General features: G+C 42.8%; 1 protein-coding gene across 1 annotated transcript in view; it reads right to left on the bottom strand.

The window, feature by feature from the left end:
* Window positions 1-15,497, bottom strand: part of GATB (glutamyl-tRNA amidotransferase subunit B) — a 75,527-nt gene extending 60,030 nt beyond the window's left edge. The window contains exons 1-2 of the mRNA XM_030764043.2: window positions 15,322-15,497; window positions 13,204-13,354 (exon numbers count right to left, since the gene is read on the bottom strand). Of these exons, the coding sequence (XP_030619903.2) occupies window positions 13,204-13,354; window positions 15,322-15,497 (327 nt within the window). The remainder of the gene's footprint in view (window positions 1-13,203; window positions 13,355-15,321) is intronic.
* Between the last annotated feature and the right edge of the window lie 2,981 nt (window positions 15,498-18,478).

Here is an 18,478-nt window from a genome sequence, read left to right as displayed (position 1 = left end):
GGGAGTATTATTTTTATTGATGCCCTAAAACCGCACAACATCTTCCTGGAAACTCTTTTCTAGTACTCATTAAACCAATCCAGAAACCCCAACAGCATCACCAATGACTCCACAGGGCAGAAGAAACCTGAGAGCGCCAGCTGCCGTGGCTGAGGATGCATGCCCTGTGGGTGCAGAGCTTTTACAGGTCTGCTGCAATTTTTTAAGCTCTGGAACTGTCCGTGGAAGAAAAATGAATGGTACCCAGCTGCATGATTTCAGGCTGCATTTTTATTATAGGCTTCTAGCGTAAATCACCAGAACAAAGCCAGTATGAGCTGCTTGAACGGCAGAGACAAAAACTATGTCACAGAACAGTGTTAGGTAATTTTTTAAACTACTATATATTTATATCAACAAAAGACCTCTAAGCTTTCGTACTCCTGGGCACCTTTGGTAATGTGTTTTTAGTTTATTTTCTACACATTCCCACCTCGTTTTTTAGCATTACAGACTTGTGGGTGCAGTGGTGTACCAAATTCATTTTAAACACTTAGGAGTTCTAAGTAGAGCACTATCTTCTCTAACAAGGGCTTGGTGTTATTGTACTCAATGTCTCATCCAAGGGCATATTCTGAGGGGAAAATAAACCTGCCTAATGGGATGTGGAAATGGGAGAAAAGCCCTAAGCCCAATACTGAAGGTTTCTTGCTCAGGAATGAATCTCTGGGGAGATGAGTGTGCTGCCTGGAGACGTTCCTTTCCCAGAAAGGAGCATGTGGCCGCGTCAGAGAGTCACCTGCGGAGAAGGCCAGACAAGGTCCCTCAGGTTCCCTGAGGCTGGGGTGGAGGGGAAAACAACCCCTTGGCTTCCTTGTGGGTTCCCTCCACCAAAATCCACTGTCCCTCTCAATTCTACTGTCTTACTTTTTGTTGTCCCTTGAGAGGAACAAGATGGCATCACCATTTCCACACAAAGGTGAAGGGAACAATTAATTTAGGCTAAATTGCTTTTGGAAAGTGATAACCTTTAAAGGCAATGGGTGAGAGTGTGCATCCTTGCACAAACAGAGGGAATTTGGAAAGAGCTCAATCACTTGATCTGCGTCTGTGATACGAGGACAGGTAGGATGAGCTGGGAGGTGTACAGATCTCAGCCTCAGCTGCAATCAGAAGGGAAGGATATCTCGGTGGCAGAGGAAAGGACGCCTGAGAGAAACACAAAGATGCCTTTCCTGTCCCATTCGGAGTCTAAGTCGCTCACCTTCACAGCCTGGGCTGCAGACCCAGCTACATGGTCACACCCTCTGTTCCCTCCTGTAAAGTTTCAATTGTAGTAAAGTCTCAGCCCAGACTTAGGTTAAAACAAAACAAAAAAGTCTGCCCTAAGAATTGATTGCCACAACCTGCTCTCAGGCGAACCTGGGGTTCTAATTTACTAACTCTGTGGTCAGGGAACCCCCAAGCTAAAAGATAAACATGAAAAATGGCCTGGCTTAGACCTGGGGTATCTGGCAAAAGCCAAAGTAAAAGCTCTTTGGAGAGATTCGCTCTTACCCCAGCCAGAAGATTCCCACTAATAAAGTTCTGTCAAACATGACTTCATAATCCAAAATACAAAATACAACAAGAAGATCATCTACCATTTGCCAGAATCAGCAGACACACCAAAAAGCAGAACAAGACAGCCCAAGAACTTCAGGTAACAGAATTTCTGAACACAGGCTCTAAAATATTTAGATTTAAAGTTGCCAAAGAAATGAAGAAATGAATACATGAAAAAGGAACAAGGTATTTTCAAAAAGACAGGAGAGATTTAAAAGAGAAAAACAGAATTTCTGTAAAAACATACTCTCAGTGAAAAAACAAAAAACAACTCAGTGGGTATGTTAAAGAGTAGAGCATATATAACAAAGAGAGAATTAGTGAACTGGAAGAAAATGTAGAGAAAATTTCCCAGAATGAAACAATGATAAAAGATTCTAAAAGAATATTTCATTATGGCTACTATTTGCATGGTAAAATGTATAGCTGGGAGCTGCCCAGAGTCAGGGCTGCTCTCTCAGTGGAGTGGGGGGGGGGGGTCTGGAGAAATCCAGTGTCCGGGGCACTGAACTGGTAGCTTATTAGGTCAGATCTCCTTTCACCCATTCTTCTTTGGAAGCAGCACTCTTTTCCACTTTTCTCTCACCCCCAGATTTATCTCTCTCACCTACTGGACACTAATAAATAGCACATATGATCAGCGTCAATGCTGAACAGTCAATGCCTGTGTGTGTGTATAGTATGTGGACATACATCTATTAACATTACCACATATACACCAGTTGATGGTATCCATGTTTTGTAATATACACATACCTGCAAAATAATAGCACCTACATAAATCAGACTTCCAACAGTTATGGTAGAACAGAGACTGGAGGCTGAGCGTTAAACTGAGGAGGGGAGAGAGAGAGAGAGAGAGAGAGAGAGAGAGAGAGAAAGAGGGAGGGAGGGAGGGAGGGAGGGAGGGAGGGAGGGAGGGAGGGAGGGAGGGAGGGAGGGAGGGAGAGAGAGAGATGGTCTGCACAGGCATAAATTTCAAACAGACTTGATGCCTTGCTGAAATCTTGCCATTACTGGAAACATTTGTAAATTATGAACAAATAGACTTGTATATCTCAAGACGTTTTATCAAACAAATATAGTTCCTTTCCTATTTTTCTTCCCATTTCGCATCTCACATACAAAATATTACAAGTAGAGAGTTGGAATGACATTGATAAATAGGAAATAATTGACTCGAAGCAAATAACCTAAGATTCTGTCTATAATTCTACAGACAAATAATGATTTAATAAATTAAGGGAGATTCTGTATCAGAGTTAGGGGTCTTATTAGGTCAAAGCAATGAGCGAAGCTGAATGCCTGCCAATAAAGACAAAGAATGTTGTCCTTGGTTTAGCTGTAATCCTGCCTACCAGCAGGAAAATAGGCTGAGTAACCTTTTCAGTCTGAAGATTTATGATGGGATTCCACATAATTATAAAACTAAAGGTAAAATAAGAAGATAAAGTGCCTGTAGTCCTAAGAAACATTCAGAAGAAGGGTCACTAATCAGAATGGAGAGGGGAGGTTGTAACCACCGGTAAAGACAGCAGCCTAAGTGATACAGAGCTGGTGGTGCAGACATGCTGGGGTGGGGGGGACATGGGGGATGAGGACAAGTATTATGTCTTCACACACAGACATTTACATACACATATAAATGTATAAATACACACAGCCAAGCTCAAAAGAAAGGAAATCTCCTGGGGCCCACATCACCCACGGGTATAACTGCAGGAGACAGAACAGCAAAGGGGTTAAGAGCATGAACTTGGAAGCCAGACCATGGGGTTTGAATCTAGCTTGTCCACTTACTTTCTAACTGGGATAATGACAGGAGCTGCCTCATAAAGTTTATGAGGTTAAAATAACCACACGCACATAAAGAAAGCACTCAGTAAATGACAGTTTACTCTACTACCATCAGCATTGTTAACCACACTGAAGAGACAACAGTTGCTGGCGATTTCAAGCACCTGTGGCACAGAAGTCAAGGCTGGCATTCCACTGGGGGCAGGGAGCCGGGAGCCACAAAATCCTGGTCCAGCCAGAAAATCTTGTGCCACCAACTGAGGAGCTGATATGGAGGAAGCCACCCACCTAGTCCCTGGCCCTGCTCCTGGCGTGGGTGTGGGCTTGAAGGGCGGCACCATCCAAGCAGTGTGACAGCTGGGGGCCAATAAATGGACAGAGAAACTGTCTGTTCAGTAAAGCCCAACGGGCCCTAACACAGTCACCATGAATTCCTTCCAGAGGTGCCGCCACAGTCCTGGGGCGAGTCTTTACGTGGAGATATCCCACTGAGTACTGAGCAGGATAAATAGAAACAAATCCATACCTGGACATATCCTGGTCAAAGCTATCAGAGAGGAAACACAGATTTCCTACAAAGGATACAGACTTCTCGTCGGCAGTAACAGACGTCTGAGGACAACAGAATCATGTCTTCCAAGCGCTGAGGGGACAGAACTGTCAGCTTGGGATTCTATATTGTCATTCAAGAGCCAGGGAGAAACAGAAGGGACTGGAGGCCAGAAAAGCTGAGAGAGTGGATCACCCAGACCCAGAACTCAAAACACACTAACAGAGGCAGGAAAGAGCACCCAGGAGGAGGAGTGTGAGATGCAAGAAACAGTGTTTGCTAGAGAAGGAAAAATCTGATGGGGGCCTCCTCAACCTTCCACAGCCCAACCCCAAAAGTTGCCTTTAGCTGTGGGTGGAGGGGCACCCCTTCCCTGAGGTTCCAGTGGGAGAGCTGTCTTTCTCCCTGTGCTCCAGGGACAGCTCCTGATTTCTCAGGAACCTGATTCTATCAATAATTTCCTCTCCCCTATATGTCACTCCTTTAAACCTAACTTTTGATTGTTTAACAAAATGTTAGAGGCACGTATTTAGAAATAATTCACAACGAAAAGCAGCAGTTCCCGCCACCGTCCGCCGCTAGTCCTGAACCACCTTCAGATCTTTGAGCTGTCATGTCTGGTATTTACCTTCCTATTTTTAAACAATATGCTGTGCCAGGGGACCTTTGGAAAATCCATCACTTTCTGGCCAAGGCTATTGGCCATTTGCCACGTAACAATCCTTCCTTAATCTGGGGAAAAGACAGACTTGACAAACTGTCCCAAGGACCCAATGTTCTTGTTTTTGGAATATGGAGCCACCAGACTAGGCCCATGCCATTCCCAAGAGATAATGTATATCAGTTACAAGGTGAGATATTTTGCAATACTTTTATGTTTTATTCTGTCCCATAGAATTTACCCGTGCTTGTTACTTTATCACATTTCTATTCAAGAACAACACAAGCGCCCCTAAGTGCAAGCCCATGATGACCTGAATGACATCAAAGTGGAAAAGTCAGGTTGGTAGGTAGGTAAGTCATTCCACCCATGGGGAAGCAGGGACTCCTGCCACATGCCTGAACTTGGCTATGAAGGATCTAGAATGTGGATGAGGCTTTCCTCCTAAGAGTAGGGTAAGGGTGGGAGTTACAGGTGGGGGAAGAGGTGGGATGCTGTCACTTTTCGAACTTTGGGAACAAAAAAGAGAGAAATTTCACCAACAGATGGCTGAGAAACCAGCAGAGGTGATATCTATTACTTAATATTATCTTTATATAAAAACTTTTTAAAAAGTTTTGTTGAAAAACCTTTTGCCTAATAATTTGTCTCTTGGGAGCTCTAAATCTTTCACTCATTATCTTATTAAAAAAATAAAATGCTAAAAGAAATAATAACAGCCAATTAAAAAACCAAAACCAATCAATCAACTTAGGGCCTGAAAAGGAAAAAGAGGCTCCCCTTAATCTGTGGCCAAAAGTATTCCTAACGCATATTCCTACATTACTTTTTTCTTACTTTATCAATTTAGGACATGACTTCTGATTATGGTCGATAAGAATTTAGTTCTTTTACTTGCCAATATCCCAATTATATCACAGTTTTTTTTTTACATGAGTGGTTGGTGTTTCTATTATTATGTAAATATGTCTCTCCGCTGAGCTGTAAAGTACACACCGATTACATGTCCTTTCTTGAACGTTTTGTTTCTTCCTGAAGTCAGCAGGTCTTTCATTTTATCATTTGCTTTATTTTCTTACTGCCTATTCCTCATTATTCTCAAAGACTCTGGTTTCTCAGACTCACAGACACAGAGAACAGACTTGTGGCTGCCAAGGAGGGGCGTGGTGGGGGAGGGATGGACTGGGAGTTTGGGGTTAGCAGAGGCAAACTAATATATATAGAATGGATAAACAAGGTCCTATGGGACAGCACAGGGAACTATATTCAATATCTTGCGAAAAACCATAATGAAAAAGAATATGAAAAAGAATGTACATATGTATAACTGAGTCACTTTGCTATACAGTAGAAACTAACGCAACATTGTAAATCAACTATACTTCAATAAAATAAATAAAGACTCCAGTTTCTATGTAAAATCTCTTATTTACACAAGCATTAGATACCTGCTCTTCCCTCCCCACCTCCCTTTTTTTCTTGAAACCTCTCTGTTCTGGAGCCATCTCCTCCTCTCCCACTGCTACACAGCCAGCAATCTGAAGCCTCTCCATGACTTCAGCAGGTTCCCGTTTAATGGAAGGACAATTTTTTGAGAACCTGCCTGTCTGAAATACCATTATTCTACTGCTACACTTGATTTATAGTGCTGGATACAGAATTCTAGGTTAGGATGATTTTTATTTTTCCTACGATTTTTTGTTTGTTTTTTTTGTTTTGCGTTACGCGGGCCTCTCGCTGTTGTAGCCTCTCCCGTTGCCGGACGCGCAGGCTCAGCAGCCATGGCTCACCGGCCCAGCCGCTCCGCGGCATGCGGGATCCTTCAGGACCAGGGCACGAACCCGTGTCCCCTGCATCAGCAGGCGGACTCTCAACCACTGCGCCACCAGGGAAGCCCTTTCCTACGATTTTTAAAGGCACTATTCCATTATCTTCTAGCTTTAAGTGCTGCTTTGAGAAGTCTGATGCCTTTCTGATTCCCAGTCCTTTGCATGTGACTTTCCTTCTCTGTAAGTTCTAGTATCTTATCTTTATCCCTGGTGTTCCAATTCTACACTTGATGATGACAGCTCTGCATGGGAGGCTATTTTTATTCCTTGCACTGGGTCACTGGCAGGCCATTCTGACTTGCAGGCGCATGTCCTTCAGTTCTGGGAAATTAATCTGTGTCATTCGTTTGATAGTTTCCTCTTGTCTACTTCCTATCTTCTCTCTTCTGGAACTCCTATTAATCAGAGGTTGGACATCCTGGATTGATTCTCTAATTTTCTTATTTTTTCCCCGATTGTCTGATTGCGTGTGTGTTACACTTTCTGGAAGATTTTCTTGATTTTATCTTCTGACTCTTCTGGATTTTTTTTTCCAACCTAATTTTAATTTCTAAGAGCTTTTGTTCTGATTGTTTATTTTTTAATTTTTTAAAAAAGATTTATCATTTATTTATTTATTTAATTTATTTCTATCTGCGTCGGGTCAGGTCTTAAGTTGTGGCACATGGGATCTTTGTTTTTTTTTTAATTTGTGAAACAAGTTTAGCAAAAATATATTGAGAATAAAAGCCAGAAACTGGTAAAGAAAAGCCAACCGAAAAAATATACAAACTCTTCCCCCAAGTGATGAGACCCTCTGGGGAGGCCCCACATGAGCCTGTGCTTTAAAGGCCAATGTGGCAGCAGTGCTTGGTTCAAGTCCATGGAGAGAAGAACTACAGGGGAAATCTCACAACAACACTACACTATTCACTGTTCTGGGGCTGGCTTCTCTCTAGGATGGAAAAGAATTTTGAGGAAAACCTTCATATTAGTACAAAAAAATCATATAGCTGTTTCATAAGAGCAAAATAATCAAAGTCATGGTTCCCAAGGCATTCAGGGTCTGAGTCCTTGCCCAGGCCCACCCTGGTCTCCTCTCCTGAGTGATGGCAACCAGAAAGTAGGCCGGGTAACGCCGTCAAGATTAAAAGAGGTAAGAGTGATCCTCAGAAAAAATACTACTCTATACATCTCAGGTGAGATAAAAACATTTCATATGCCAATTACTTTTCAATCATAACTTTAACCTAGAAAAATAGAGCGGGAGGGCACCCTGACGTTCTGAGATTCAAGTGTAGCTGTAATGATGTGTAGTCAGGCTCGTCTTTGTTGAGGCAAGTGGGATCTTTTGTTGCGGCATGCAGGCTCTTCATTGTGGCATGTGGGTTTTCTCTTCTCTAGTTGTGGTGTGCAGGCTCCAGGGCACGTAGGTGCTGTAGTTTGTGGCACGTGGGCTCTAGTTGAGGCTCACGAGCTCAGTAATTGAGGCATGCGCACTTAGCTGCCCCGCAGCATGTGGGATCTTAGTTCCCTGACCAGGGATCAAACCCGCGTCCCCTGCACTGCAAGGCAGTCTTTACCACTGGACCACCAGGGAAGTCCCTGATTGTTTATTTTTATTTTTATTTATTTTTTTTGTGGTACACGGGCCTCTCACTGTTGTGGCCTCTCCTGTTGCGGAGCACAGGCTCCGGACGCGCAGGCTCAGTGGCCATGGCTCATGGGCCCAGCCACTCCGCGGCATGTGGGATCTTCCCGGACCGGGGCACGAACCCATGTCCCCTGCATCGGCAGGCGGACTCTCAACCACTGCACCACCAGGGAAGCCCTGATTGTTTATTTTTAAATGGTGGTATCCTGTTCTTGTTTCAAGGATGCAGCTACCTTCTCTTACCTTTCTAAGGATATTTATAAAAGCTTTTAATTTTTAAAGAATTCTTTTACCCTGTGCATTATCTGTTGCCTCTTATTTTTTTGTTTTCTTTTTATTTTGGGCTCTGTCCACTACATTGGAGAATTTCTTCAAATGTCTGGTGATATTTGGCTGTCAATTTATACACATACACACACACACACATATATATATATAAACACACACACACATACACACACACATATATTTTTAAAATTTACCTCTTGAAATGATCTTTTTTTTTTTTTTAAGAAATGTATTTACTTTTTATTTATTTATTTTTGGCTGCATTGGGCCTTCATTGCTGCACGCCGGCTTTCTCTAGTTGCAGTGAGCATGAGCTACTCTTCGTTGCGGTGTGTGGGCTTCTCATTGTGGTGGCTTCTCTTGTTGTGGAGCATGGGCTCTATGTGCATGGGCTTCAGTATCTGTGGCTCACGGGCTCTAGAACGCAGGCTCAGTAGTTGTGGCGCACAGGCTTAGTTGCTTATCAGGGATCAAACCCGTGTCCCCTGCATTGGCACGTGGATTCTCAACCACTGGGCCACCAGGGAACTCCCAGTCTATTTGTATTTTAAAGTAAGGTACTACAATGCTGATTAAGCATTCTATGTAAATATCCAGGGCTTGCTGATTGGTGGCCTTCATTCTAGGACAATCAATGAGGTGGCCAGGTAGCTTTTTTAATTGAGATCCCCCTAAATGTCAAGTTCTGTCAGGTTCCTATGGGTTCCTGCTTGGGGGAGGTGGGAAAGAGAAGAGATGGCCATACCAGTTCACTTGAGCTCCTCAAACGGGGCAGGGAAATGATCGGGCAGGCCCTGGGGTTCAGAGTACAGATGCTGTCTGACACCAGTACCTCTTGCTCTGCCTGGGGTCTCTAGGGGGAGTGTGTCACAAGCTGAATTTCTCCCCAAACTATAGATTCCTATGAAGGTAGGGCAGCTACCGAGGGACAGGAGAGGACCTCAGGTCTAACTGCTCTGTATCCAGACTCCGAATTAATCCCTTTGTCTTCACCTCCCTCTGGCCCTCCACAATACCTGTTGATCTCACATCCGGACCCTTTCCGGGATTGCATAGGGCACACCATCTCATTTCTGACTAGTGTCTCTTTCTGAAGGCTTTCTGTCCCTTTCCTGGGTTACACTTAACTTCGTTCTGCCAAGTCAGGCCCTCCTCCATCTACCGTCTCATGCACGTTGGTCTACTCTCCCATTCTCTCATAGGTTTATAACTTTGAATTCTTTCACTGTCATTTCAGTGGGGTTTCTTTGGGGTAGGAGGAGAAGGACAGATTAACATGTATACATTCAATTTGCCACATTAATCAAAAGCCTCTTTAATTGTCCCCTCATTGGCTCCTTCTCATCAGCATTAAAATTATTTTAAATCTTATTTTTATTTTATTATTATTTTTTTTTTTGTGGTACACAGGCCTCTCACCGTGTGGCCTCTCCCGTTGCGGAGCACAGGCTCCGGACGCACAGGCTCAGCAGCCATGGCCCACGGGCCCAGCCACTCCACAGCATGTGGGATCCTCCTGGACCAGGGCACCAACCCGGCAGGCGGACTCTCAACCACAGCGCCACCAGGGAAGCCCTTAACATATTTTTAAGTGGACGATACCTTACTGTTGACTATAACTCATCAGCATTGAAACAATCTCAAGTTTCTCCAACATTAAGGAAAATTAGGCTTTTTTTTTTTAAACCGACTCTCTTTATTATTTTTTGGCCACGCCCTGCAGCATGCGGGATCTTAGTTCCCTCACCAGGGATTGAACCCAGGCCTTTGGCAGTGAGAGCGCGGAGTCCTAATCACTGGACTGTCAGGGAATTCTCTACTGCATTCTCTTTTCCTTCCAAGCCAAACTTCTTGAAATAGTTGCCTACACTCTCTCATCTCTACCTCAACATCCCCAAGTTCTTCGACCTTCTGCCACCTCCCTTCTAACCCCATCGCGGAAACGCTTCCTGTAAATATCCCCCTTAACAGATCCAATGACCACTGCCTGGTCCTCACCTTACTTGAATCTCAGTAATACTGTGTACTCACCCCTCAAAATATGCCGTCCCTTCGAGTCTCTGACCTGGTACTCTCCTTACATCTTCTTACCTCTTTGCAATGGGATGCACACTCCTTAGCAGGGCTTGTATGGTACAGACTATGCTTTCTACGCCGGTCTCACCTCTTGCCACACCATATTCCAGTTCTGTGCTACAACGCGCGGAACTTCTTTCAGTTCCTAGAGCAAGCCATGCCCTGTTTTTCTTCTGGTCTTTGTGCATCCTATTCACTTTTATTTGGCCAAACTTTGCAAATTCCCTATATCTGTGTTGAACGCCCCTCCTAGAGCACACTGTATTTCCACTACCAGCATGTTCATTGAAAAGTACTGCAATTGCCCACTTAATTGTCCAAGCTCCGTGAAGACAAGACCCACAGCGATCTTTTACCTTCTTCAAACCTGTATCATTAGAACTTCTACGATGGCTAGTGCATGGGAGGCATCCAATAAATGTCAGTTGAGCGAATGAATAAAGACACAATCAAGAGAGGGGGAGAATCAAATACTTACAGAAAGACACACTTTATCATATTTTCTCTTTAATGGGCCAGCAGAGCAAATGAATCTGGTCTACAGAAAAAGACTTGACACTATAACCTAAGTTCTTTTGGTTGCCTATTTCTATCTTCTTAACAGTGTATCTAACAAACGGTCACCATTTTTTGCATAAAAATAACCAAATGCGTAGTCAGAATATCAGAGCATCAATACACCATCTCCACAGGCTTAGAGAAGGCCAACTGTCTAAATGTTTCAGCATATTTAAAATCTCTATCTAGGTACATCCCTGGGTTTTGAAAGGCTGTGGGAATGACAACATTTTATTCTGGTAGTTATGGTATAATTTAGGTCACACACTAACATAGGTCTTTTAAAGACAGAAACATTTCTGAAAAAGAGGCAGATTAGCTCTGTTGCAAGAATAACCCATTAGGCTGCTCAAACAATGAGTGTGGTAGGCTCCAAAGAGGAAAAACAAAATCCAGCTCGAGCAAAACCGGATTTCTAGCTTTTGATTGTCATTTAGTGAATGTAAGCCAAGCTCTCAATGTGCCAATGTCCCAAACGACTTCACTGTCATGTTGATATGCCTATCACTGGGCAAGTATCTTCTTTGGGGGCCTAACAAGATGTCTTCAAAGCATGTTGACATTTAGTTATTTTGAATTGTCTCTAATATTTGACCACAGTTAGCCACAAGTAAACAGCCTATCTATAGAAAACATGTCTATCTGCAAATAGATGTTTTCAATGTGAACTATAATAAATACCTTGCTAGATACTATATTCCCAGCTGGAGAAACCTAGAAAGAACTCAGCAGTTGTGTCTAGTCTCTTGATAATGAACCAACCACCATGTGGAAAAAAAATGTTTTGAGCTCAGAAGGAAGAAAGAAGAGGTGTTGTGATGAATTGCTTTCCATTCACTTGTCTAAATAGAGATTACTTTATTTCTACTATAGCTGAGTCTCTGCCCCAAAAAGAATTCGTACATTTATAACTGGAAAATTGTCTCTTCTCAAATAAAAACAATCTCTCCATCAACAGATACTCTAGGGCAGAGGGAGGGAGGAGGGAAGGGACAGACACTCCTATACTTGTCTTCTCCCAGAAAGACCCAACAGCAAGTCAAAGGTGACCCTAGGCATGGTTTACAGGAATAGGAGTCCTCCATGACAAAAAGCACAAGTAAGGAAAAAGTTCCAAGACAGAGACACTGCCCTAGTATAACCAAAACGTTGGGTGCAGCAGGTACTTTGGAGGCACTGCTCATGACCTTCCATGGCAGTGACTCTGGGAAAAGAAAACCTCTGCCTCTGCACACCTGCCAGTGCGCAGTTCAACCAGTTTTCACTTGTATTTAAATGTTAGAAAGTGTGGAACTCACCCAGGAAACCTCTCCCTGCCCGCATCACCACCACTTACACATTCCCTGCAAGGAGGGCAGGAAACCCCACACCCAGCTGATACTATGTGTCCCGGACAGACTATGAGTCATGTATTAGCCCAAATATTCACATTGTTCTTTCCATCCTTTCCTTCAAAATTCCATCCACCTATGTGAAAATATATGCGAAAAATCTTGCTGATGAGTTAGTACACTGGACCCAGTCATTGCCAGTTTCAGTGAGAATGAATAGATAAATGAGTAGTTCACTCAAAGCATGCTGGTTGACTTTTTTCTCCATTACTGACCAGTTCTTAATTTTCTAAAACCACAATCATTACTGACCTTACACCGTAATATCACATGACATATGCTGTTTCCTTTGACGAGACTCCCCCGCCTCTCCCTCCTCCATGCATCTGCCTGACTCCCGCCTGCCTTCTCAGCTAGCTCAGGAGGCTGTTGCTCTTCCAACAACCCCTTCTTAGCCAACCCTATCTCTTCCCCAATTTCTCACAACAGTCCTTCTCTTACTGAATTCGGTAAGTCACTGCGTGGGGTTCCAAAACCATACTCCGCATATGACCTCCACAGGAGCAGTGACACAGTACTCTGTGCATAAGACACATCTCCCCAGCTAGTCTCTGAACTCCTCAAAGGCACGGTTTGTCGCTCATCTTTCTGTTTCAGTTCATAGCACAGACCGGACAGCCTGATACTGAGTAAACAATCTAAATTGTGTGTGAGATGAATACACGAACAAACGGATGACGTTTAGACTTAGAAACAGAACTACAGAGATGAGTCTTTGGAAAACATTTAGTCCAACCCACTTCATGCAAAGCTCCCTAAACAAGTATTTCCTAAGAGTTACGTTCGATAAAACATGAACATTGTGTAATGAAAACAGCATACAATAAAAACCTTACCGGCAAAGTTCCAGGCAGAGATGCATCAAAAAAAGATACCAAAGAATTGGGAGGTGCTGCAAAGTCGACTTGAGATCCAGAGAAGAGTTTGGAGTTGGAGGCAATCTGGGCATGAACCTCCAAACCTACCACAGCTGCCCATTCACGTTCACTAAATAGGAAGACAAAATGGTTAAGAAGTTCTTAGATCTGTCACCATGCATGAATTTCTAAGAGCTGAAACCACAAATGTTAATTTTCTATTTGTGTTTTTAACTTATTAAAATTTTATATCCTACTTTAAAAAATGTGTCATACTGTACTGGTGACTAAATCAAAAGCAATGCAAAATGAACACCTACAAGGCCGGCAAAGCAAAATTCATTTACAACATGGCATAAGGAGAGTTCACTGTGCAAACAAGAAGGTAACAGAAAAGAACAATTTGGCATCTGAAAACAATTTAGAAATGGGTATCAGGTGGTGACCGTTTGGCTGACTAATGAAAAGCAGCATTTTCTAAATTAACTGTGCTTTGTCAATTAGTCAGTTAACAAATGAAGAAAGCTGATCTTGTGAACGTTTTTAGAATTAACATAAACATCAGGATTTTACTAGAGAAATAATGGTAAATAGTTGCACATCTCATTATTAAAAAGGAAGGGAAATTCTCAGTCATGTTTGGAATTCATTTTCTAACAATGGTTTGCAAGTAAAGTAACCAGAGTGACAAAGATATAATAGATCACCACTAAATGACACCCTTCCTGGGAATTTTGTGCAAAGGGAAACATTAAACCATTGCAAGTGGCTTTTTTTTTTTTTTTTCTGGTTCCCCAGATCACTTTAAATTCCAAAGATCTAGTGTCAGGTTCCTTTGCTTGTTTCGTACTTGATTGCTACCAAACCTAAGAAGCTGCAATAATGCAACCTAAATGCTACAATAATCTCTTATCTGGCCACTCCTACTCTATTGGGTCTGTATGAACATTCCATACAGAGGTCTCTCCAGGTTCTTATAAGTGTGCTTATTCCACGGGTTATTATTAAACCCATGTATCCTGGGCAATCTGCAGATCACCTGGTGTACACCTACTCTCTCCACAGTCTGCCTGTTCCTATCCTGCTCTTCCCCGAAGCAATTTTCTATATTATCGAAATTTTTGTTTACATGTATTTAGTTTACATGTATTTGGTTTTGTTTCAGTCATTTCAACACATGAAGTTCTACATCTGTAGTACTGATGAATTCCTTCTTTTTAAAGTTGGGAAGCACAACCTGTAACTGAGAGGAATTAAACGAAGAACTTATCAGAAATTTGCATTCACTAAAACCTTATTCAATGTATTTTTGCAGTTTCATTACATGAGAGAAAAAAATACTTTCCATTCACAGTGAGACAACCTAATTTATGAAAGGAATAGAAACAGTGTTTCTGTACATTTTCCCTCTGTTCCTCCAACAGAAAAGCAAAAATAATGGCAACCTAACTATCTCAAAAGAAAAACTGAATATTAGACACATGCCTTATGTTTCTGTACTTAAAAATAAACTATTTAGGTCTCATATAGTGAAATATAAACAGCTGTTCAGTGGATATTAAGCAAAATAAACAACACTTTCTACATAACCAGAGGGAAGATCTCTTGTCATTGGCTGCATTCTCCTAGGTCTAGACACACTGTTCAAAATGAAACGCCTCCACAGATAGGTGGTGTTTTCTGACTAGTAATTTACAACACTGCTGACTCGTAATAGCTCTAAATAAATGTCAGGTAAATAAGATTCATCTTCTACTGTCACCGACCCCGCTACTGGTGCTATTAGTTAAGGTAACTGAATCCACTCTTCTGTCTGTGCAGCTTTCGAGTCAGGAAAACACGTGCTATTTTACACTCGCAAATTACCCAAATATGCCTGTCTACCTGAAGACAGCGGTTTACGTGTGGGGACGGGGCTGATAGAGGGCCAGTTTCGTGCTTTCATTTAGGTTTCAGCGCTGCAACTTATAGCCCAGCACCTCCCGCCCACCAAAACGTCTAGATTGAAGGCTGGGCTGTAGTGGCCATTATCTATCTCTCCAGTCCCGCAATTCCACCTCACGCTTAAGCGGGGAGTAATGGTACGAAATAATATACCCTTTCCTCGGTTTCTGGGCCGTGATGAGGGGCTGCTGAGCCACTGTGCTCTGTCCCCTCTTCCCGCTGGACGTGGACCCAGTTGGAACCCCTCTTCCGTGGCGAAAAACGCTGCCAATCCCGGCGAAAACCCAACGCCTTCCAGGACAGCACCAGCGCAGGATAGGCGTCGCCATTACCTCTCCAGAGTCCTGGTCAGGTGATACGGCCTCCCTCTGCCGCAAGGCTCTCTGGGAAGCGTAGTTCTGGAAAGGGCTAAACCGCTCTAGGCTCGGACCGGAAGACTACTGTTCCCAGGGGGCACTGCGACTCGAAGGCTTCCGGAACCGGGAGGGGAGGGGAGAGGAGAGAATGAGAAATAGGGGAGAGGGTGGGAGGGATTCTGTGTCGGAAGGTGTGACTCCTCCTAGCGGGGAGCTGGAGAGCTTTGTAGCCGTGAGCACGTGTGTGAGTTTGAGAGCGAGCAGGTGGTGCCAGAGATCCAAAGCGGAGAAACCTGGCCAGGATTTTATAGCCCAGTTAACCTTTCGAGCTGAAGTAAATGACCTTGACATCTCCGCGAAGGCTTCGTGAACCCCAAACCCACTCAGTAAATTTTTTGTTTCCGTTTACACTTCACACACCAATTTGTGCATTAATGCAACAAATACCTATTTGCATGCTAACTATATACCAGACACAGTTCTTAGGCACTGGGGATTCAGCAATGAGCAAGGCAGTTATGGCCGTTCTGCTCATGGAGCTTACGTTACTGGTAGACGAGACGTACCGAAAAGTTAACGAAAATGGGATGCTTTCACATAGATAATAAGGACTATATTTCAGCAGAGGTGCTTGGAGACAAACAGACCTAGATTGAAACTTCAGGAACATTTTAACTGATTCTTTTTGATCCTGGCCAGTATTTGAAACACTTTCCTTACCTACGAGGAAGTCTTGATAGCAGCTACCATCATCCCAGTGGACTTCTGTTTTCCTGCTTCAAAACTGATCCCCTCTTGAAACCCCCACTGATTTCTTGTATTTGAACACACAATTTAGAATAGCCATTCAACCATTCTCTATTAGATCACCCTATTTTACAACTCCGCATAGTGCTTATGACTATCTAATGTCTATACCCTGTCTCCACTAGCTCCTTGAGAATGGGGAATTGGTCTGCCTTATTCAACACAGTACTACCAGAATACAGAGTAGGCCCCTCAAAAATATTTGTTGAATGAAGTAGCGCAGTGTGAAGAATGCATTTGACAAGGGATGAGTGGATGCCCTTTGGAGTACTAGTTGTGTAGGAAGGAGATGATGAAATAGTGTGGTGGTTGAGGCAGAGAGAAATCGACCTCTGTGAGATAGATTAAGGTGAGATAGATTAAGGAGGTGAGATTGAAGGACTTGGTGATGGATTGGATATGATGGTGGAAGACTAGGTGGGGGTCAAGTAACTCCTGAATTTCTGGCTTGTACAGCTGAATAGCCGATGAAGTTATTCACTGAGATAAGGAAACTAGAAAAGAAACTGGTTTGCAGGAAAATAAGACTTTGGTTGCCTTGGCGACATACAAGAGGAGAAGTCAAATAAGCATCATTGATGCCTAACTGCATATGGTATGGAGCAGGGGGAAAAGCTGCATACTTTATATATTTCACACTGATAGATTTGCAGTTATTGATCAATAACCTGTTGATCGGGACTACAGGGGAGAGGAGCATTCTGTATCTTGGAAGTGAGCATGGGCATTCTTTAGCCAAAAGGACAAGGAGATCCTTGCTACCTTCCCACTGATAACCAGCCTACTTAGGAGGCAATTCACTACCTAGCATGAAGGGTTTGAGGGTGTTTGGAAATCACTGTAAGAGAGAGCAGCACACCTCATGAAAATCCTTATTTATGGGCAAAATGTGCTATAATGGAAACTCATCTTTGTTTATGAGGTAGTATCATGTAGTAATAGCATATCCCACCCCACCACTAGAGGGAGAGAAAATCCTATGCATGGAAGTGTATTTGATTTCTTTAACAAATGGACACCTTCCAGCTTGACGCATATGACGTAGTCCTTTAAAAATCCTGCAGGACCTAATGTCTCCCTTCTCCCCCAAGATTATCTGTCATTTCTGGAAATGCCCATTGGTCTCCTCGTACTTGGTCTAGTGTCTAGGGGTGCATTGTTTTCTCTCCTGCCTAGTCAGGGGCTCCCACCAAACCCCCTACCACGGAACCGTTTCTCTTGCCTTCCTCCTGCATGCCAACTCTGATATCTATCAGAATTCTTACTGACAGCTCTCTAGCTGAGAGAGTTATTTTGGTTTCACCGAAAAGGTGGCTGTCATCTGGAAGACACAAGAGATTTTCATTTTCAAGAAGGTCAGAAAGTGGCAGGACAGGGTTCCTAGCAAAAACATTTTCTTAGGGAGAGTCTCTCAGCTCTTATTTTATTCACATAATTGACACAGGACAAATACATTTAGAACAGTTCCTAAAAAGGTATGGAAGCCAGGACAGAATTTCGAGTTGTTACTTATAAACGGCAGTAGTTAGGAAGTATACCTAAAATAACATGCTTGGTTTTGTTTAGTATTCTTCAGAGGGTCTTTGAATATCAGAGTTGGAACAGACTGGCTTACCTCTGTGTTTGACTCTAAATCCCCAGGTATCTGTATAAACACATTGATTTCTTAATACAAATAATTTTCCCCCCAAATCTAAGTGGTGTTTAATTGTAATCACTTTCTTTCTCATCCTTTCACTGGTTTGAGATGGGCAAAATGATGTGTGGAAACACGGTATTCTAGGACTTATAACTTCTTCAGTATCACGAGTACAATGTGAGGGAATGACACAAGTGGCTCTAAGTTTCCAGTTTTTAAAATGAAATAAACAGTTTTAATGGAAACATTAAAATTTCAAGTAAAACTAAAAGGAGGTCGTTTCCACTCCTCATTTTAATAATGTATCCTGGCAGTATATCTCAAAATCGATTTGTATACAATTTTGAATCTGAAAATTGTGTTAACTAACCTATTTGATGAATGACTTTTGCTTTGTGGAAACAAAGGCGGCACTTTAACGACACCTAGCAGACTAATAAACATAATGTCCCTCGCAGTCTAACAGAGCTGGATGTACAGGGCTATCTTAGTATTTTTTAACACAGTT

Source organism: Delphinapterus leucas, chromosome 5 (genome assembly GCF_059928025.1).
Source record: "Delphinapterus leucas isolate spDelLeu-1000000601 "Yukka" chromosome 5, BTC_Dleu_Yukka2, whole genome shotgun sequence".
NCBI classification, from domain to species: Eukaryota; Metazoa; Chordata; class Mammalia; order Artiodactyla; family Monodontidae; genus Delphinapterus; species Delphinapterus leucas.
The sequence above is the reverse complement of the archived record's forward strand: the minus strand, read 5'-3'. Positions and strand labels throughout refer to the sequence as shown.